We start from the raw sequence: 22,866 nt of genomic DNA, 5'->3' as shown, positions 1-22,866 counted from the left end.
GACTACTCAGGACCTTCGTATTGTGAGGCAGATGCACTAACCCCTCTGCCACCCATTTTTCATAAATGTTTTAAAAAGCTCCTCCAGAGAGCCACTAGGGCGGCGCTATAAGAGCCGCGGGTTGCCGACCCCCGCTCTAGCCCATAACATCACATTAAGAGACACGCTTACGCGCTTAATTCAATACTCGCCGTCATTCCGGGTGGATTGACAAAAGAACTCCAGCCGCTGGATATTGGTGTCAACAGGGCATTCGAAGCTTTGATTGATTGATTGAGACTTTTATTAGTAGGTTGCACAGCGAAGTACATATTCCGTACAATTGACCACTAAATGGTAACACCCGAATACGTTTTTCAAGTCGGGGTCCACTTAAATTGATTCATTATACAGATATATACTATCATATATACTATCATCATAATACAGTCATCACACAAGATAATCATCAGGGTGTATACACTTTGAATTATTTACATTATTTACAATTCGGGGTGTGGAGGGGTTGTTATCATCAGTCATCAACAATTAAGAACAGAGAAATGGATATTGAAACAGTGTAGGTCTGACTTGGTAGGATATGGACAGCAAGTAGTGGACATAGAGAGAGAGAGAGAGAGAGAGAGAGAGATCAGAAGGCATAAGAAAAATATCTGCATTTGATTGTTTACCTTTGATTATTAACAACAATCCGGGGAGGGTGTTAGTTTAGAGTTGAAGTTGCCTGGAGGTGTACTTTTATTGCGGTTTTGAAGGAGGTAGACTGCTAACTGCGTGGGTGACAGAAGGCGAACACACGTTCACCAAGACGGAGACAGCACCGGACGACATACGCCACTATCTGCCAGTGGATCGTAAATGCCTGGGCTGATTCAGTCTCAACTGTGGTCCGAGCATTGGCGTTGTTAGGCCTATTTTGGGCTCAAGCCCCCCTAAAATATTCTTAAGCCCCCCTAAATAATTTGGTGTTTTTTTTTTTTTTTTTACAAATACATGCCAACATATTCATTATAAAGTGGCCCGAATATGAGTTTAAATAAATAATCATATAACCTGTTATTATTCACTCAGTTTCCCCTCACTTCGTAGCATAAGGTAGAGAGCCCCTTTAGTGTGTCGGTATCCAATCCATTCCACTTGTTCATATAGAAAATGCCCACATCACTCAAATTCCAGTCCGCATTTTCTCTGCGACCAGCACATTATCTTCCTTTACAATGAGTGAAGCTGCACAGAATCTTGTGTGTGCAATTGTAAATAATTTAGTTTTTAAGTTTTGTGTTTCTTGTAGAATCTATATAAAGTAATGTACATTAGCCTATTGTTAAAATAATGGAAAAAAACATCATTAAATATATTTGTTTTATTGTATTGTTACATTAATAGCTGTTGTATTATTATAAGATGGCTTGTTAAACATTTCATAGGATTTTCAGAGAGAGGAAAAACCAAGACATTTAATATAAAATGTAAAATGAATAAATACATAAAAAGAAAAAGAAAAAAAATGGTTAAAAGCCATCGTCCCGGGGAGCATTTCATTTAGTCTCGTGCATTTTTTTTCAATGATAATAATAACAATGAATAATTTCTAAGTCTTTGTTAGCTGTTTGTGAAGTTTTGTGCTCGTGCGTAACGTTTGCTCGCATCCTGTGCATCTCCTGGGGGCTAAGCCCCCCCTGTCCTTAAAAGCTAGTGACGCCCCTGGGTCCGAGCTTTCAGGAAGGCAGGAATTGTCACTGAACAGCAGCGACACTGACTCCATTAATGACGACTTCGACGATTTTGGATGCCGTATTCGCCCAACTGTTTAATTCGGACACTGAAGAAGAAGAATTCGAGGGATTGGTGGATGGAGGAATAACTTCATAAAGTGAGCTTTACATGTTTATTTTGTGTGTTGTGTTGTGTGACATTAACGTTTGAGCAACGTTGAGTTATTGATATATTGTTATTGCTCTGCACTATTTCAAGTGTTACTATATAGTGATTGCACTAACGTTTGATTTACCGTAACACGAGTAAATCAGCTGTTTATTCATTTTGTGAGTGAACAGAGTTGACAGAACGCTGGTTTGTAATCAATTAATAAAGTTTGACTGACCTATCTGACTGTTTTGTTGACATTCCCTTTAGCGCAGCTCCATCTAATGCATGCATAGGTGCGCCTTATAATCCGGTGCGCCTTATATTGCGGAAAATACGGTATTCTGAGAGGTGAAGTCGGACCAAGTAGGACATCACTGAAGGCCTAGGTGAGCTACGCACGGCCCGCCACAGATTTTATGTGAATCGATATCAGGTAGTACCGACGGAATACGGTCGGTGCCTATGAAAGTACCGAATTCAGTACCCACCCCTAACAACGATACATAGACTACATCAAGTAGTAGATCTACCTGCATAAGTAATCTGCATTTGACAAATCTACCCCCTAATATGGAATTGGATGACTACCATAATTAGAAATAATATCTCACTAATGATCTTCATTAAAGTGCAATCTGAAACAAGTCTCTTCTGAACTGCGGAGGAAACTTGGTGACAGCTGTGGAGCCGGAAGAAGAATTTACAGTGGAATCGGATACATTCTTCCTTCCATAGGGATTTATCTGGCTACAGAGGGATGGGTAATAAAAGGCACACACACAAGTATACACACACACACACACACACACACACACACACACACACACACACACACACACACACACACACACACACACACACACACACACACACACACACACACACACACACACATTAAAGACTCTCATCGTCAAACCATAATCTGTGTTTCCTCTTGTGAAGAGTTAAACTTGTTTACGGAGTGTGTCTGCCAGCTGCTGTTCACTAATGGCTTCATCATCATAGGACTGAGCAGAATCCAAGCCACCCAAATCCTCTTCCCTTCTTTTCTGTGCCCTCCATCACCCACCTCCTTCCCTCCGCCTCCGCCTCCTCCTTCCCCATCCCCTTGAGTACGACCTGGCTGATAAGCGCGGAGAATAACATTAAAAATGCATTGCCCGTCTCTGGCCCGTGAGCGCCTCCATTTCATTTTCGCCCCATGCTTTTAGCACAAACACAACGGGAAAAAAGCTTCCCAGCCTGCGAATGGAATGTTCTCTCTCAAAGGCATCCAGAATGATGCTGACTGTAAGTGAGGGTGCCATCCAAAATGGTAAATCTCCAAACAGAATTTTGCAGTGTGAGGGCAAACAAGATTCAATTGGAGTTAATCGTCTCAAGAGACCCCGGCCCCCTTTATGAGTGGAATATAAAAATGAAATGAAGCGGAGGAAATAGGCATGCCCTCACTTGGTATATACCATGAAATGTATTTGCGACATTACGCCTTCTAGTGCTTGACGTGCAAAAAAAAAAAAAAAAGGTACTTTCGTTTTTATTGTCAACCCGTCTTCGAAATGGCAAAAGAATAACAGCAATTGAAAAATATATGTTAGTGCCGTCGTCATTTTTATGTAGTGAAATTGGAAAGTGTTCAATCGTTGAGCTCTGAAGCAATACCCTGTGCTTTTAGCGTCAGGGAAAGGTTAATGGCGCATAGTGAAGCACATGCAGCGGTAGGAAAAGAACAAGTATACAGCTAAGACTGGCTCCATAATGTACTACGTAATATATTACAAGCCCTTCTAGGATTGGTGATAAGAGGTATCAGTATTTCTTCGCCAACACAAGCCTGCAACATTGTTTTCAATCGTTAACAAGCGCTTAATCATACTTCAGATACTTTTTCTAAACTCTTAAAGGGGAACATTATCACCAGACCTATGTAAGCGTCAATATATACCTTGATGTTGCAGAAAAAAGACCATATATTTTTTTAACCGATTTCCGAACTCTAAATGGGTGAATTTTGGCGAATTAAACGCCTTTCTAATATTCGCTCTCGGAGCGATCGTGACGTCACATCGGGAAGCAATCCGCAATTTTCTCAAACACCGAGTCAAATCAGCTCTGTTATTTTCCGTTTTTTCGACTGTTTTCCGTACCTTGGAGACATCATGCCTCGTCGGTGTGTTGTCGGAGGGTGTAACAACACGAACAGGGACGGATTCAAGTTACACCAGTGGCCCAAAGATGCGAAAGTGGCAAGAAATTGGACGTTTGTTCCGCACACTTTACCGACGAAAGCTATGCTACGACAGAGATGGCAAGAATGTGTGGATATCCTGCGACACTCAAAGCAGATGCATTTCTAACGATAAAGTCAAAGAAATCTGCCGCCAGACCCCCATTGAATCTGCCGGAGTGTGTGAGCAATTCAGGGACAAAGGACCTCGGTAGCACGGCAAGCAATGGCGGCAGTTTGTTCCCGCAGACGAGCGAGCTAAACCCCCTGGATGTCTTGGCTCACACTGTCCCTTTTGCCACCGAAGATGATCAAGAGAAGAATATCGACCCTAGATTCCCTGGCCTGCTGACATCAACTCCAAAACTGGACAGATCAGCTTTCAGGAAAAGAGCGCGGATGAGGGTATGTCTACAGAATATATTAATTGATGAAAATTGGGCTGTCTGCACTCTCAAAATGCATGTTGTTGCCAAATGTATTTCATATGCTGTAAACCTAGTTCATAGTTGTTAGTTTCCTTTAATGCCAAACAAACACATACCAATCGTTGGTTAGAAGGCGATCGCCAAATTCGTCCTCGCTTTCTCCCGTGTCGCTGGCTGTCGTGTCGTTTGTGTCGGTTTCGCTTGCATACGGTTCAAACCGATATGGCTCAATAGCTTCAGTTTCTTCTTCAATTTCATTTTCGCTACCTGCCTCCACACTACAACCATCCGCTTCAATACATGCGTAATCTGTTGAATCGTTTAAGCCGCTGAAATCCGAGTCTGAATCCGAGCTAATGTCGCTATAGCTTGCTGTTCTTTCCGCCATGTTTGTTTGTGTTGGCTTCACTATGTGACGTCACAGGAAAATGGACGGGTGTTTATAACGATGGTTAAAATCAGGCACTTTGAAGCTTTTTTTAGGGATATTGCGTGATGGGTAAAATTTTGAAAAAAACTTCGAAAAATATAATAAGCCACTGGGAACTGATTTTTAACGGTTTTAACCATTCTGAAATTGTGATAATGTTCCCCTTTAACTAGGGTTGTTTGGTATACCAGTACTAATAAATTACCGTGATACTAATTGATAGAAATCGGTACTATACCGCTCTTTGAAAAGCACCGGTACCGTTCTTTCATCTACAGTCGTGGTCAAAATTTTACATACACTTGTGAAGGACATAATGTCATGGCTGTCTTGAGTTTCCAATAATTTCTACAACTGTTATTTTTTTGTGATAGGGTGATTGGAGCACATACTTGTTGGTCACAAAGAACACATATGAAGTTTGGTTCTTTTATGAATTTATTATGGGTCTACTGAAAATGTGACCAAATATGCTGGGTCAAAAGTATACAAGTATGCAGCAATGTTAATATTTGGTTACATGTCCCTTGGCAAGTTTCACTGCAATAAGGCACTTTTGGTAGCCATCCACAAGCTTCTGGCAAGCTTCTGGTTGAATTTTTGACCACTCCTCTTGACACAATTGGTGCAGGTCAGCTAAATGTTTTGGTTTTCTGACATAGACTTGTTTCTTCAGCAATTTCCACATGTTCTCAATGGGGTTTAAGTCAGGACTTTGGGAAGGTCATTCTAAAACCTTAATTATAGCCTGATTTAGCCATTTCTTTACCACTTCTTTGCACTGTCCTCAAATCTAAATATCAAACATGGATATGATCAACTGGACTCTCGACACAATTGACAAAGTCTTTTCGACAAGGAAAAGAGGTTCGGGGGAGCCTGTCTGCCCTGATGGAACCATTGCTGTGGGGTACGTGAGAGATTCCTGGGATAAATGGAGACTCATGTGCCTCTCAGTCCTTTCCATCGAGGACGTGGAAGACATCTACCTATTTGGAACTGTGATCGCGGGGCACCTGCTGATTGGGCTGGGCATTGCTCTGGTGTATCGTCAAATTCGGAAGAGGATGGCAGCCACTCAAGGAGCCCAACGGCTGTTCATCGCAATGGAAGGATTGGGTCGAGCTGTGGGAACACAGACTGGGGCGATTTCTGATTTGAATCGCAAAACGGATCTCATCTTGGAGAAGCTTGCCGAGAAGGAAGAATTAAATTGAATTTGAGAGATCCAGCATGGACACACAGAGCAGGCACGTCATTGTTTTGACTGCTCGAAGAAAACAACATCTTAATCTACGATTTGACTCCCTCAAATGGCTTTGATGCTATCAGGAACAGGCTGTTCTGAAGAACTCACCCGAGGACTCCTCAACGATGGACGCTTTTGACCTTCCTTTTTTTCAACAACATCTGGTGTCGAACTTTGAGATCGGCCTCAGTCCACAAAAACATTTCAACATCTCATCCAAGTTAATTGGGAATACATGCACGCACCCGCCCCTCCCCCAACCAACGCCTTCACCACTGCTTAATTCCTCCGGGGTTGTGGATGGCTGAGTAGCGCTTTATAGCGGCAGTCGGCCTCCAGGGCCCCAACCCCCGCCCTCTGTTGCAAGTTGTTGTGATTACATGTATCATGTTTATGTGTGCCATGTTATGTGAGTTTTTTTCCTCGGACTCAGTCTGGACCCCTCCTGAGGGTCCAGCCTTAGACTGATATTTTTTTTAACTCTTCCCCCTTTCCCAATGTCACCTTTTCCCCTCCTTTTTTAAGGAGCGCCGTAAGTGGCTGAACCGTCGGCGGTCCCGTCTTGTCCCCTTGTAACGTATGTCTGCTCTTAGTGGGACTGTGCCGACAATGAAATTTCAGTTCTTATGTGTCTTGTACATGTTAAAGAATGAACAATAATGCATCTTGAATCTTGAATCTTGTGTGTTTATGTGTTGGATTGCTGTATGTATACTTTAGACGCAGCAGCTTTGGTCACATTTTCAGTAGACCCATAATAAATTCATAAAAGAACCAATGTTTTTTGTGACAAACAAGTATGTGCTCCAATCACTCTATCACAAAAAAATAAGAGATGTATAAAGTATTGGAAACTCAAGACAGCCATGACATTATGTTCTTTACAAGTGTATGTAAACTTTTGACCACGACTGTAAGTGCCGCTGTGTGGCGGCGACTACAGAGCCGAGGCGCATGATGTTGAGTGTGTCAAAACAGACACACAAAGTGCATACAAGCAAATGACATCTTGGACAATTCTACTGTTTAATAAAGAGGTTGTGTGAAGCGCAATATTTAGGTATTTGGGCTTCAAAACTAATGGTAAAGGTGGCGCTTTAAACAGGGAAGCTTCAAGTGCTGCTTTAAAACACGCCTCGCCAAAAGTGGCGATTAGTATTACCACCTTTGCTTCAAACTTAGGTAAACATCCATCCATCCATTTTCTACCGCTTGGGGGTGCTGGAGCTTATCTCAGCTGCATTCGGGTAGAAGGCGGCATACACCCTCATTGCAGGGCCAACTTAGGTACATTTTTTAATAATAATTATTCAGATCTGCACAATGAGTTTAAAGAGTGACAGGTAATCTTGTTGTACTGCTGTTCGGCTCCGGTGCAGACCGAAGTAGAGGAGCACTGGGCAGGGTCGATGTTTTCGTTGGGTTAACACACTTTACCCCTCAATGGGTTTGCTAAGCTCTCCCGCTTTCAGGTCAGAATGACGAGGCCGTAGATTTGTGACAATCTGGTTGCTTTATTGTTAGTTTTCCAGGACACAAACCAGACCCGTTCATCACTCGACTGCGCAGTGCAGCGCTACCGCTCTCTCTCTTCACTCGCCCACTCACTCACTGACGTCACTCAGACAACACGTTGCCATTCTCACAAACACACATACTGTACACTCATAAGTTAACCAGCTCCTCTGTTGTGCACACAGACGCCAAAACACACTTTGTCAACGATATACTAACTCTTCAATTCAAAATAGAACACATCTTTTTCTGCACACATTGGCTTCACCAAAAACACTGGAAATCTGACTCAAAATGAAATCATTCTGTCAAAGAATACCACTTGTTTTCCCTTCACAGTCAAAGTACACCAGGTCTCAAAATACTGGCTATTGTTGACATTACCAAAACTGCATTGCATGCAAAACTAATCAATACAATCCACCATTTTTACACTAAACAATAATGTTGAAATATGCGTACAGTGGAGGAAACCACTGTTTGGCTGCAGTCTTTCACCTGTGAAAGACCATGGTTGATTACATGGTCAAAGATAATGACACAGATTTCATCACTGACTACTGTTTTTGCAGCCCTTGGAATGCCATCACCACACATTCTTACACCACTACTTTGACCTATTCTTGGGCCTGTTCTTCTCCCTGTTCCCCTTGCTCTCACTCTTCCTCGTCCAGAAATTAGAGTTAGTCTTTTTCTGTTTCTGATTCCAAAAACACCTCTCCTCAACGTCCTCCTGACCACTGCCACTGAGTCTAGACCAGACTGGAATTTGCTGTGGTTGACCCAAATTACCCAACATAAATCAGCTGTGTGTCAATTATTCGATTGCTTGTTTATTATCAGTTGATATATATTGTTTTTGAACTGATATCATTGAAGAAGCAGAGGTTTTTATACCGTATCGCAGGTTTGGAATATTGTTTTTGCTATTGTGGGGTGGTGTGTGTTAACATTCGTAAAATAATACAAAAACAATCCATAATTTTGTTGGGAGGTATAGCTTGTCCGTTAAGAAACTGTAAGCATTGTGGAAATGTGATTGATGCTGTGCTAATTGTGTTAAAAGTTTTGAAAATGTGACAACTGGTTGTTTGCAACAACAACAAAAAAAATACAAATATAGGACTAATGCAAATGAATCGATTATCTTTAGCATTAAAATCGTTTTGTATTGTATGAAAAAAATATACAGTATAAATTATATCATCATAGATATACATATTGTTAAATCAAAAATAACCAAAACAATCCTTATTTTGTTTTTATTATTACATGAACTTACAACGATAAGTGATGATACTAACAATGATACATATTATTCCTGCTGTTGTAATTTATTTTGTTGTTGTTTAATGTTTTTTAATGATTGATGTTATTATTATTGATACGGTTGTTGCTGTTATTATTGTTTTTAATTTCTTTAGCATTGTATTTAAATGACTTTTCAATTACTTTGTTAGCTTCGTTACATCCTTATCTGTGACTGATCAAAGTTAATTTACAGCAACACAGGAATTAATATTATTTAGAAAAATAACTACTACTAGTGTTGTCCCGATACCAATATTATTATACTATTATTTCGATACTTTTGGGTACTTTTCGGTACTTTTCTAAATAAAGGGGACTACTAAAATGTGCGTTATTTGCTTTATTTTAACAAAAAAATCTTAGGGTACACTAAACATATGTTTCTTTTTGCAAGTTTGTCCTTAAATAAAATAGTGAAGATACATGACAACTTGTCTTTTAGTAGTAAGTAAACAAACAAAGGCTCCTAATATAATGCTGACATATGCAGTAACATATTGTCATATTCCATTGTATTATTTTGTTAAAATTATTAGTGTTAGAATATGAATTAATAATCTACTTGTTCATTTACTGTTAATACCTGCTTACTTTCTCTTTTAACATGTTCTGTCTACACTTCTGTTCAAATGTAATAATCACTTATTCTTCTGTTGTTTGAATGCTTTACATTAGTTTTGCATGATACCACACATTTTGGATCGTTACTTTTCAAAGGTGGTATAGTACTGAATATGATTCATTAGTATCCCGCGATACTAATGAATCATATTCGGTACTATATACCGGTATACCGGACAACCCTAACTACTACTATAAATTAGCCATTATCATGTATAGACTGTGAATGCCTGATCCAAAACACCACAGGAATAAATATACGGAGGACTATGAGGTCGATTGCTGATTACACTACCTACCAGTGACGTGCGGTCACTGGAGGCAGGTGAGGCCCCGCCTCACCTGCCATCATGGAAAGAAAAAAAAAGTAAAAAGAAAAAAAAAAATTTAATTGTTATATGTATTCAGTGATTATACTATAACGTTATTTTCCATTTAACTTCACCAGTTTTAGATTATTTTTATTCAAAATCGCTGAATTTTCACATTTGCCGTTCAAATACTGAGAAGAGACGGTGCGGTGATCAGCAGCCAGTTGAGGCACGTCACTCAGTTGTGCCTCAACATGGATTGTGGACTCGGCTAACTGCTGGCCTGCTGTGCAGTGAGACCGTATTGCTATATGAACTATATTATACATTTCCATAGTTTAGTTAGCTGAGGTATATAATGTACAGTGTATTTTGTCAACAACTGTATGTGTGTAAAGTATTTCTTGTGCTGAGCAATCATAAAACTGTGTGAGGCTCGCAGTAATCCCGCCTCCTGGTGCCGGTTAATGCACCCCCGCCGCAGAATGCACCCCCCGACGGGAGCGCCACACCAACCAAAGCCCACACCCAAACCCTCCACGTGCAAGACCGAATCCACCCAAAAAAAGTCACTTAACAAGAAGCCAAAAAGTGCAAAAACAACAATGCTCGCGCCGGAGGAGCCGTGAACGACTGCAGGGACACAACATTAGGTACACCTGCAGACTGCAGCACGGATTTCATATTTCATTCATTCACAACTCCTCCAACACGAACACCACTGTTCCCGCACTTATAAGTAAAGGTAAGACCATATTAACATTTTTTTAATTAAATGTGCTTTTTTGTGTGCTACAGTTTGTATGTGTAAAGTTAAAGTTTAGTTAAAGTACCAATGATTGTCACACACACACTAGGTGTGGTGACATTTGTCCTCTGCATTTGACCCATCCCCTTGTTCACTCCCTGGGAGGTGAGGGGAGCAGTGGGCAGCAGCGGCGCCGCGCCCGGGAATCATTTTTGGTGATTTAACCCCCAATTCCAACCCTTGATGCTGAGTGCCAAGCAGGGAAGAATGCTGGTATGAGCTTTTAAACATAACCCGTTAACTGCTGCCAATCAAATGGTGAATAAGATACTCTTTAGGGTTCATATGTTTGTAAATCTGACTGTGATGAAGTCAGTGCCTCACCAGCCATCAACCTCACCGCACGTCACTGGTATAGAATAACAACAAAATACAAAAATAAATACTGAAACGCGTAAATCTAAACCAACAAAAAAATTAATATAAGAAAAGGTGTCGCAAAACAAATCTTTTGATATCAGCAGGCATCAGTTTGATTGAAATGACTGTTTGGGCTTCACAGTGGTGTGATAAATAAGTTGGATGCAGCTGAAGGAACCAGAGTGTAACCCCACTGTCACTTTTCACATCACAGACACTCGCTTGTTCCAGCCTCTGCTGCTTTTTAAACACATGTCAAAGTGGAGCGCAGAGGGAAGCATGGAACAGAAATCAAATGTCCTCGTCCTCTTTCAGGTATTTAGATACTTTAGCATTTGAGTCTGTACTCCTTTGATAGCCCGGTCAGATGACGCACGTATTAATCACGGTCACAGCCAGCCAACTCGGAACATTGTGGTAAAAATGAAAACAAGACGGACAATTTTTCATCCAATCTTTCCAATTTGAAGCCATTTCTTTTAATAAATGATGATTTGTTTCAGCCTCTGTTGTTTGAAAGGAAAATAAAACACACAAAGGAGATATTTTAGAAGTGATAGATTAGAATGATTTTAACTAAGCTTGTCAACGTAACACGATAATAACAAGTTAGCGCTAATTTCCTTTCAACGGCACTAGTTTTTTTGAAGCAGGATTAACGTGTGTGACCGTCGGCCCACACCGGAAGTGCGGTAAGACACAGCGAGGAAGAAAAATGCCCACTGAATGGCAAGGCTAGACCCAAAACTCTGCAAGTGGGTTTTTCCCGATAAGATCAAAGCCATCTGCATTCGTTGCCGAGTCATCACCGGAGTAGGTGGTGTCTAAATGCCACCTGCCAGCCTTAAGACCTGCTCAGTGGCCTTGTGGTTAGAGTGTCCGCCCTGAGACTGGAAGGTTGTGAGTTCAAACCCCCGGCCGAGTCATACCAAAGACTATAAAAATGAGACCCATTACCTCCCTTGCTTGGCACTCAGCATCAAGGGTTGGAATTGGGGGTTTAAATCACCAAAATGATTCCCGAGCGCGGCCACCGCTGCTGCTCACTGCTCCCCTCACCTCCCAGGGGGTGAACATGGGTCAAATGCAGAGGATAATTTCACCACACCTAGTGTGTGTGACTATCATTGGGACTTTAACTTTAAAGGGGAACATTATCACCAGACCTATGTAAGCGTCAATATATACCTTGATGTTGCAGAAAAAAGACCATATATTTTTTTAACCGATTTACGAACTCTAAATGGGTGAATTTTGGCGAATTAAACGCCTTTCTTGTATTCGCTCTTGGAGCGATGACGTCACATTGTGACGTCACATCGGGAAGCAATCCGCCATTTTCTCAAACACCGAGTCAAATCAGCTCTGTTATTTTCCGTTTTTTCAACTGTTTTCCGTACCTTGGAGACATCATGCCTCGTCGGTGTGTTGTCGGAGGGTGTAACAACACGAACAGGGACGGATTCAAGTTGCACCAGTGGCCCAAAGATGCGAAAGTGGCAAGAAATTGGACGTTTGTTCCGCACACTTTACCGACGAAAGCTATGCTACGACAGAGATGGCAAGAATGTGTGGATATCCTGCGATACTCAAAGCAGATGCATTTCCAACGATAAAGTTAAAGAAATCTGCCGCCAGACCCCCATTGAATCTGCCGGAGTGTGTGAGCAATTCAGGGACAAAGGATCTCGGTAGCACGGCAGTTTGTTCCCGCAGACGAGCGAGCTACACCCCCTGGATGTCTTGGCTCACACCGTCCCTTATGCCACCGAAGATGATCAAGAGAAGAATATCGACCCTAGCTTCCCTGGCCTGCTGACATGAGGGTATGTCTACAGAATATATTAATTGATGAAAATTGGGCTGTCTGCACTCTCAAAGTGCATGTTGTTGCCAAATGTATTTCATATGCTGTAAACCTAGTTCATAGTTGTTAGTTTCCTTTAATGCCAAACAAACACATACCAATCGTTGGTTAGAAGGCGATCGCCGAATTCGTCCTCGCTTTCTCCCGTGTCGCTGGCTGTCGTGTCGTTTTTGTCGGTTTCGCTTGCATACGGTTCAAACCAATATGGCTCAATAGCTTCAGTTTCTTCTTCAATTTTGTTTTCGCTAGCTGCCTCCACACTACAACCATCCGTTTCAATACATGCGTAATCTGTTGAATCGCTTAAGCCGCTGAAATCCGAGTCTGAATCCGAGCTAATGTCGCTATAGCTTGCTGTTCTATGCGCCATGTTTGTTTGTGTTGGCTTCACTATGTGACGTCACAGGAGAATGGACGGGTGTATATAACGATGGTTAAAATCAGGCACTTTGAAGCTTTTTTTAGGGATATTGCGGGATGGGTAAAATTTTGAAAAAAACTTCGAAAAATAAAATAAGCCACTGGGAACTGATTTTTAATGGTTTTAACACTTCCGAAATTGTGATAATGTTCCCCTTTAACTTTATCCAGCAAGCTGCCCACAGATGCAGATAAACCCCGCTTGCCCCACAACAGAGGCAGACAACGCCGAAAAGTCCACAGCGAACGACTACAACCAACAAGCTTCCTACAGAAGTTGCCAAATGGGTGTCAACACCCCTAATTATAGGACCGATCAATGTGGTAGAGTCGTAGGTGCAACCCAAAACATTCCTGACTGTCATGAAGACTGAGGAGGCACCCCACCCACTCACACACAGGACATTCTTTTACATCTCATTTAAATTTTGATGTTTTTTTATTTTTTATGTTTGTGTGCGAGATAGTGTGTGTGTGTGTGTGTGTGTGTGTGTGTCTGTAAAAGTGTGTTTGTTTCTATTTTGTGTTTTAAGCTGTTTAAAAAAAGCAAATTATTTAAAGGGCACCTATGATGATTTTTATTTTTTATTTTTATTTTATTTTTTAATTTTTTTTGTGTCCTGTCCAGCTTCTCAGGCAAATCATATAGTTGATGTAGATGCCCATGTCGGCTGTTCAGATTTACTTTACAAAAGAGAAGTGTAGGATACTTCTTTTGTTGCCTTATTTGTATTTGACTTTATTAAACGTATTTATATTATCATTTAGTGCAGCCGGGCTGGAGCAGGAGGGGATAGAAAGAGAAAAAAAAGAAGACAGAGGGGGAAATTGTGGGGACAAGAGGGGGATTAGACAGAGAGACAAAAACAACAACAGCAAACAACAACAACAACAACAATAGAGCAACATCAGCAAATATGACATGTACAAATATGATGGTAAAAGTAATAGCAAATAAGCAGTTAGCGAAAAATAAAAAATAATACAGAAATGACAATGAGCATTATTACACTACAAATGGATCAATACAAATACCAATAGAAATAGCGCTATTGATAATGAACAATACAAATCATTTACCTTTATTATCAACAATACAGTTGTTCTAATGCAACAATACATATACGTAATGATAACTTGAGATACGAAAGAATGCAGAAAAATGGAGGGGGAGAAAGAGAAGCAACCTACATTAACCTTGTAGATTGTTATAGTAACAATAGATTAAGCTTTGTCAGTCTGCCATGTGTTACACCCAGTTTACCCTAAGGCAACAACGTTAGTATATGTTTGATGAAACGTGTTTATGTGCATGAGTGTATGTATGCATATGTACTTGTATATGTACAGAATGTGTATATGTGTTTGTACAGTGAATGTATATGTACAGAATGTGTATATGTGTTTGTACAGTGAATGTATATGTACAGAGTGTGTATATGTGTTTGTACAGTAAGTGTATATGTACAGTATGTGTATGTTTGTATATTGAATGTGCGTGTGGATGTACGAACTTTAGGTATGTAAATATGTACTGTATTTGTGTATGTATGTGGGAGCGTAGGTACCTATGTACGTATGTGAGCATATGTGAATTTGTATGTACAATATATTCGACTCCCAGAGTGCTATGATGATTTTTCAATTGAATATGGGTTGAAAAGGATTTGCAAATCATTGTATTCCGTTTATATATTTACATCTAACACAATTTCCCAATTCATTTGGAAACGGGGTTTGTATTATAATTTGCTTGTTTACGGAAGGAGAGGTTTGGTCAGTGTTGTGCATGTCCTGCAAATCGTCAACAACAAAACTCTTCTGTGCGGCGGATTGTTAGCGAGAGGACTGGAGTGTGTAGCCAGATGGGAATGAAGCAGTTGTGAGAGGAGTGTCAGGCTAGTTTTAGTGAGCTCTCGCTTTTCGACATCTGGGGAGCTCTTATCAGAGCATGTGGCCGGAACTGTCTTGGCATGCGGCGATGACAGTAACGCCAAGGGGACAGGGATCACCGTGTGTGACGACGATGCACTTCCTGCAAGCTTTGCTGCCGAAAAAACATCTGTTTCTCCTCGGAATCTCAGGATTCCAAACAACCCATCAAAGAGAACTGCTCGGCGCCGGTGCACAGACATCTCATCCTCGTGGGCGGTTGGCCTGAGAGTGGAGTGTGTATGCTACAGTACATGCAACATGGCACAGATACAAGCAGAGATATAAAGTGTCTAAACATCCACGATAGTCCGAAGACAAGATAAGACTTTTCTTTCCAAGCAGGGTTTTTTTCTTACCCCACAACCTATTCTGTTCTTTCATTATTATCATACTGTCTCTAATGTCATTTTTTGTCGTTTTCTTGTCTTCTGAAAGAGCGGTACAGGTCCGTGACACATTTTCTACCGAGCCGCACAGCAAAATTGATTGTGTGTACGCTCCAAAGCATTCACACAATTAATATGGTTTTCTACACCAGAATTCATGTATTTTTTATTCAACTTCTTCTTCTTTTTCTTCTCCAGATTTTTGGCACGCTCTACCTTCCACTTTTTTCATCCAATGGCAGGCTTTCCTTTGACAAATTCCCCAAATTCCCAGATTTCCCAGAATTCCAGGTTTTCCAGGACATTATTCTTATTCAAAATGTGAATGTTGTCTGTCTATCTGTGTTGGCCCTGTGATGAGGTGGCGACTTGTCCAGGGTGTACCCCGCCTTCCGCCCGATTGTAGCTGAGATTGGCTCCAGCGCCCCCCGCGACCCCGAAGGGAATAAGCGGTAGAAAATGGATGGATGGATGGAAATTAATTGACCATTTTTCAAACTTACACCATTTGCACATTCTTCAACCGATTCAAACCATTCCCCCTTCAAAATATTTCAGTCATCCTTCACATCCAAACCATCCTTTTTCCAAGTTAAAAAAAAATTCCAGGAACTCCCAGAATTCCAGTTTTTTCAAACCCTTTTTTCTGGCGATTACTCCTTCCACATTTTTCAACCCATTTCAACCGTTCCACTGTCAAAACATTCCTTTTAATCAGGACAAAAAAAAGAAGAAGTTGTTTTTCGAACAGGAAAAATTCCCGGTTTTTCCGAAATTCCTTAATACAATTTCTCAATCAAAAATGTTACTACCGTATTTTTCGTACTATAAGTCACAGTTTTTTTCATAGTTTGGCCAGGGGTGCGACTTATACTCAGGAGCGACTTATGTGTGAAATTATTAACACAGTACCGTAAAATATCAAATAATATTATTTAGCTCATTCACGTAAGAGACTAGACGTATAAGATTTCATGGGATTTAGCGATTAGGAGTGGCAGATTGTTTGGTAAACGTATAGCATGTTCTATATGTTATAGTTATTTGAATGACTCTTACCATAATATGTTACGTTAACATACCAGGCACGTTCTCAGTTGGTTATTTATGCGTCATATAACGTACACTTATTCAGCCTGTTGTTCACTATTCTTTATTTATTTTAAATTGCCTTTCAAATGTCTATTCTTGGTGTTAGGTTTTATCAAATAAATTTCCCCCAAAAATGCGACTTGTACTCCAGTGCGACTTATATATGTTTTTTTCCTTCTTTATTATGCATTTTCGGCCGGTGCGACTTATACTCCGGAGCGACTTATACTCTGAAAAATACGGTACTTCAACATTTCTCGACCGATTTGAAAAATCCCAACACCAACCATTTCAACTCATTCAGAACATTCAAATAGTTTTTGCATTTTCCAAAACATTCCCTCTTTTCCAGAAATCCCCCCAAATTTCCACAAATTTTCCATTGAAAAGAATGGGACATTTTTTTAAAAGTTCCACAACTCCACCAAGTTCTCCGCCTCTTACCATCCAAAAAAATCGCTGCCGTTGTGTCCTTGGGCGGGACACTTCACCCTTTGCCCCCGATGCCACTCACACCGGTGAATTGAATGATGAATGATAGGTGGTGGTCGGAGGGGCCGTTGGCGCAAATTGCAGCCACGCTTCCGTCAGTCTACCCCAGGGCAGCTGTGGCTATGAAAGTAGCTTACCACCACCAGGTGTGAATGATTGATGGGTTCTACATGTAAAGCGACTTTGGGTACTTAGAAAAGCGCTATATAAATCCCAGTTATTATTATTATTAACTCCTACTCAAACTGTTCCAACTTTAAAATATTCAGCCTGTTAAAGAATTGTGTGCTCCCTTTCAAAAAATTCCCGGATTTCCAAGAATTCTCAGTTTTTAGGGACATTTTCCCCATTCCAAATGAATTATCCATTTTTCACACTTCCACAATTCCGACATTTTTCAACCTATTCAAACTATTCCACCTTCAACATATTCCACTCATCCTGGACATTCAAACTAAGTATTTCCCAAGTTCCAAATCAAATTCCGGTTTTCCTGGAAATTCAAATGCTTCAACATTCAAAACATTCCAACATTCAAACTATTCTTACATTCATACTTCATTCTGTCAGCATTGGAGCATTCACATGCAAGTCCTTCAGGAATTGCCTCATCTAGTTAATTTATAAACTACCACATTTTCTCAGACTTAACTTTCAGATTGTAGCCAAAGGCTAATTGTTTTGCTGTTTTTATCTGCCACACGCGGAAAGCCGGTCCATGAAAGTAATGCATACATTAAACCGGTCCCTGGTGGAAAAAAGGTTAGGGACCTCTGCTCTAAAATATATATTTTAGTTTAACCAGAGTACTGTATAAGTGCTGCCAGTAACAACAAATGTTCTAACGACTAATCAACGAATCTAAACAACTAATAATTTAAAAAAAAGGTTATTTTGTTCGCTCTGCCTGTTGTTAAGGTAGCCAGGCGTGAAGTTGTGCTGCTCGTAAAACATTTAAAGGCAGGTTAATAACATTACTGCCATAGGTTAAAAGTAGCCTGTTTAACGTCTAAAGCAGGGGTGTCAAACTCATTTTAGATCTTGGGCCACATGGAGAAAGGCAACAGTCTCCCCCGCTGGATTATGCCACTAAAATACCGTATTTTCGGACTATAAGGCACACTTAAAATCCTTTCATTTTCTCAAAACTCGACAGTGCGTCTTATAACCCGGTGCGCTTAATGTACGAAATAATTCTTGTTGTGCTTACCGACTTTGAAGCTATTTTGTTTGGTACATGGTGAAATAATAAGTGTGACCAGTAGATGGTAGTCACACATAAGAGATACGTGTACACTGCAATATGACTCAAGTAAACAACACCAAAATGGTATACTGTATGTTCCATTGAAAATACAGAACATTACACACGGCGCTCAAAAATCCATCAAAATGTTTTAGTATGACTTTAGTAAGCTATGAAGCCGCACCGCTTGATGGATTGTCGGTGCATTAAACATACAAGTATTATTATAGTGTGTGTATAAGGTATTATCTGGTGTTTTGTTTTGCAACATTATGCAAAAGCAACTTGTCTTAGCTTCTGGTACCTGCTATTCTGTATTTGGGATCTGCATAAGTCCTGAAAATTTGCGACTCCGCCTTTGTAGTCCGTGCCGCACCGTAATCAATAAGCTTCTTAATTTTCTCCATCTTCTTGTTATGGGACATTCATCCTTCGCTGTGGCCATTTCTAATATAAAGTAGTGTAAAGTTCTTACTTATATCTGTCAGTAAACTCGCCATGAAAGCGCTAAAACATACCGGTGTAGTGAGTTTACATTATTTACCCGAGGAACTTTAGTTATTAGAGAGTTCCGGTCGGACGGGTTTTCACGGGACACATTTCCGGCGTTGTTGCACTAGTGAGCCACGGATGAGGAGATACTGCTCCGTTGTTGATTTAAGTAAAGTCTGAATGTCATTAAAACAGTTAGCTCCATCTTTTGACACTTCTTCCACTCCCGTCCTTGCACGCTACACCGCTACAACAAAGATGACGGGGAGAAGACGCTGCCAAAGGTGAGCAACGTAAATAAAAAACGCCCACAAAACAGTGCATCCTAAAGCGACTGTCAGAAAGCGGCTTGAAGATGGTCTGTAAAACATAATCTATGCAACATTTTGACCAAAAAAACACTATTACATGATATGTAGACCACAAGGAAATGTTTTAAATTTAGAAAAACAAAAAATAAAAAAAGACCCCTTTAATGCGCCCTATTTCGGTGCACCTTTTGTATGAAAATAGTCCTGACGAGACCGGCTCATCGGCAGTGCGCCTTATAATCCGGTGCGCCGTATGGTCCGGAACATACGGTAATGGTGATCAGTAATTGAAGACATTTTAATATGTGAAAAAATAAAAATATATCCAATTAAATATATAAAAATAATCTTTAAACAAGTCTAATCAGCCCCCAAATTCCCAACACCCCTGCAGTACCTGCTGGTGAAGATCCCTGCATTGTATAAAAGCCAAGTGGACACGCTACATGACACAGTAGTTTGTCACTCACCGTCCTGACTGTTAGTTCTGGGGGATTATCATTGATGTCTGTGATGGAGATCAGGGCTGTGGCTGTGTTGGACAAGCCGAAGTTCAAGTTACCCTCCATATCCGTGGCCTGGACGATAATGGTGTACTGGGAGACTTTCTGTAGAGAGTAAGGGAGAGAAACGTGTCACATTAAAAGTGTAACTTCAGAAACATTTACAGATACCGATACGGTGGAGAGAGAAGCGAGTAAGGTTATGGGTAAAACACCAGAAAAAAATGATGAAAACATAAAATAAATTAAAAAAATTACACCGCTCCAATATTCACAAAACACGTACACAAGCACTGAAACGTCCCAGTATAAAGACGCTATCCATGGTGCTGAAAAGTCAGACTATCCACCAGAATCCCCAGTAACACAACAGCTTGAAGTAATTACTAGGGATGTCCGAAAATGGCTTTTTGCCGATATCCGATATTCCGATATTGACCAAACCCTTAATTACCGATACCGATATCAACCGATATATACAGTCGTGGAATTAACACATTATTATGCCTAATTTGGACAACCAGGTATGGTGAAGATAAGGTCCTTTTAAAAAAATAAATAAAAATAAAATAAGATAAATAAATTAAAAAAAAAATTCTTGAATAAAAAAGAAAGTAAAACAATATAAAAACAGTTACATAGAAACTAGTAATTAATGAAAATGATTAAAATGAACTGTTAAAGGTTAGTACTATTAGTGGACCACAATTATGTGTGCTTACGGACTGTATCCCTTGCATACTGTATTGATATATATTGATATATAATGTAGGAACCAGAATATTAATAACAGAAAGAAACAACCCTTTTGTGTGAATGAGTGTGAATGAGTGTAAATGGGGGAGGAATGTTTTTTAGGTTGGTGTATTAATTGTAAGTGTATCTTGTGTTTTTTATGTTGATTTAATACAAAAAAAAAACAACAACAAAAACAATACCGTTAATAAAAAAAACGATACCGATAATTTCCGATATTACATTTTAAAGCATTTATCGGCCGGCCGACATTATCGGACATCTCTAGTAATTACAAACATTATTTATTTTGTGTATAGTATTACTATTACCTGGCGTGGAACTACAATATAGTATATCACAAAGTTGAGCACACTTCTCACATTTTAGCAACCATTTTATTATATAGTACATAGCAAACACACTCACCCACCCACCCACTTCTACGTATTTTAGATAGATAAATAGATAGATAGATAGATAGATAGATAGATAGATAGATAGATAGATAGATGGATAGATAACAGTACTTTATTGATTCCTTCAGGAAAATTTAAATTCCAGCAGCAGTGTATAGAATTGAGAACAAATTTAAATAGTAAAAAGTAAATAATGGGGGTATAAATGAAAATAAAATAGATAATATAACAATAAGAATAAAAAATAAAAAGCAACAATAAGAATACAAATATAACAGTAAAAATAAGAATATAACAAGAGAAACTAGGCAGTAGTTTATTATGAAAAGTTATTGCACTTTTAAAAAAATTGTTATTGGTTTGCTTCCCCTGTCATCCTTGTCCCCCCCTCTCCCCCAGAGAGGAGTTGTACAGTCTGATGGCGTGTGGGACAAAGGAGTTTTTTAGTCTATTATTCATTTGATGAATTAAGTCATTGTCAAGGTAATTTGGCTTTTTTGAAAAAATAAAATAAAACAGAAAAAAAGCTCCCTTCATTTCAAAATGAGAACATATTTTTACAAACAGGTTTCAATTAATTTAAAATACATCATATATTTACTCGCTTTACAGTGGAAAACAGTCTAGGTTTGCTTTCCATTATTGTCTTAATATCCGACAACACAAGAGAATAGGCTTCACAGTGAACATGTCCAACATGTGCTTAGTGTTAAAAAGTGGTGTTAGCACCATTGTTATCTTTAATGCTCTTGGGCATGGAATTCACCGGAGCTGCACAAGTTCTTACTGAAATCCGTCTACCACTTGAGGATTCCACCCACACAGGTGCTTAATTGCGTTCAAGTCTGGGGACACACAGTAATCGGACCCTTGGTCACCTTCAGCTTCCTCAGCCTGGAAGTTGTCATCTTGGTGGTGTGTTTGGGTTCGTTATGTAGGAGAGGGATCAGACTCCGCCTCCGAATGCCACAGTCCATGATGTGCAATCAAATGTACGTCTGTCGACATATTTTAGGATGTTTTTATTCTGAACGTATCAGTGCACAAAACTTGTGTACAAAAATACATGGTTGGACGGTTTTGGTGTGGAAAATATTTTGACCTCAACCCCATTGAATATCTTTGGGAGATTCACGGCATGACCCTTATGTCCAACATGAGTAATTTCTGATATCATATATATATCAAAGTCTTAGATTGTAGAGTCACCATCCAGAAACTTGAGGGTTCCTGGCATGAATCCAGATTCCGCCATCCTAGACACTGTTGTGTCCTTGGGCAAGACATTTTATCCATTTTTCTCCCAGTGCCGCTCACACTGGTGTATGAATTTGAATGAATGTTTGGTGGTGGCGGATAGGCGGTTGGCGCACTGACATGTTTCCGTTCGTTTACCCCATGCAGCAAATGCTACAGGTGAGCTTACCACCACAAATGTGTGACTGTGAATAATAGGTTTTTTGTCACGGCCCGGGCGCTTCCCAATGCGCACTCATCTGTGCGCTCTGTTGATTGCGCCTCCAAGAGCGCACCTGCACGCGTCACTGCGGCGACAGCAAGCAGCTACAAGCAATCAGCACTCAACACACCTGTGGTTGATGATCTCCCTGGGCTTCTTAAGCCAGTGCAGACCTGCGTTCCGGGCCAGAACGTAATCCTCTGTTCACGTACAGTAAGCCGTTATTCATGCTTGATGCAATCCTGCTCTCTCTGTGTTTTCCCCTCCGTGTGTCATTGTGCGTTTTCCTGTGTCATGTCGTTCCTGCAGCAAATCCCTGTTCCTGCGTGACGAGCTGTGCGCCTCGTCTTCCTTGTTTGTTCCCCTCTGGATTACGGACT

The 22,866-nt window shown here is 40.2% G+C and overlaps 1 protein-coding gene across 3 annotated transcripts in view; it reads right to left on the bottom strand.

Annotated features, from left to right (window-relative positions):
• cdh4 (cadherin 4, type 1, R-cadherin (retinal)) overlaps positions 1-22,866 on the bottom strand; it is a 651,213-nt gene that overhangs the window by 54,246 nt on the left and 574,101 nt on the right. For all 3 annotated transcript variants that reach the window (XM_061923832.2, XM_061923834.2, XM_061923835.2), the window contains one exon: positions 19,841-19,978. In XM_061923832.2, coding sequence (XP_061779816.2) covers positions 19,841-19,978 — 138 coding nt within the window. The remainder of the gene's footprint in view (positions 1-19,840; positions 19,979-22,866) is intronic.

The sequence above is a fragment of the Nerophis lumbriciformis genome, linkage group LG28 (genome assembly GCF_033978685.3).
Source record: "Nerophis lumbriciformis linkage group LG28, RoL_Nlum_v2.1, whole genome shotgun sequence".
Lineage (NCBI taxonomy): Eukaryota > Metazoa > Chordata > Actinopteri > Syngnathiformes > Syngnathidae > Nerophis > Nerophis lumbriciformis.
The sequence above is the reverse complement of the archived record's forward strand: the minus strand, read 5'-3'. Positions and strand labels throughout refer to the sequence as shown.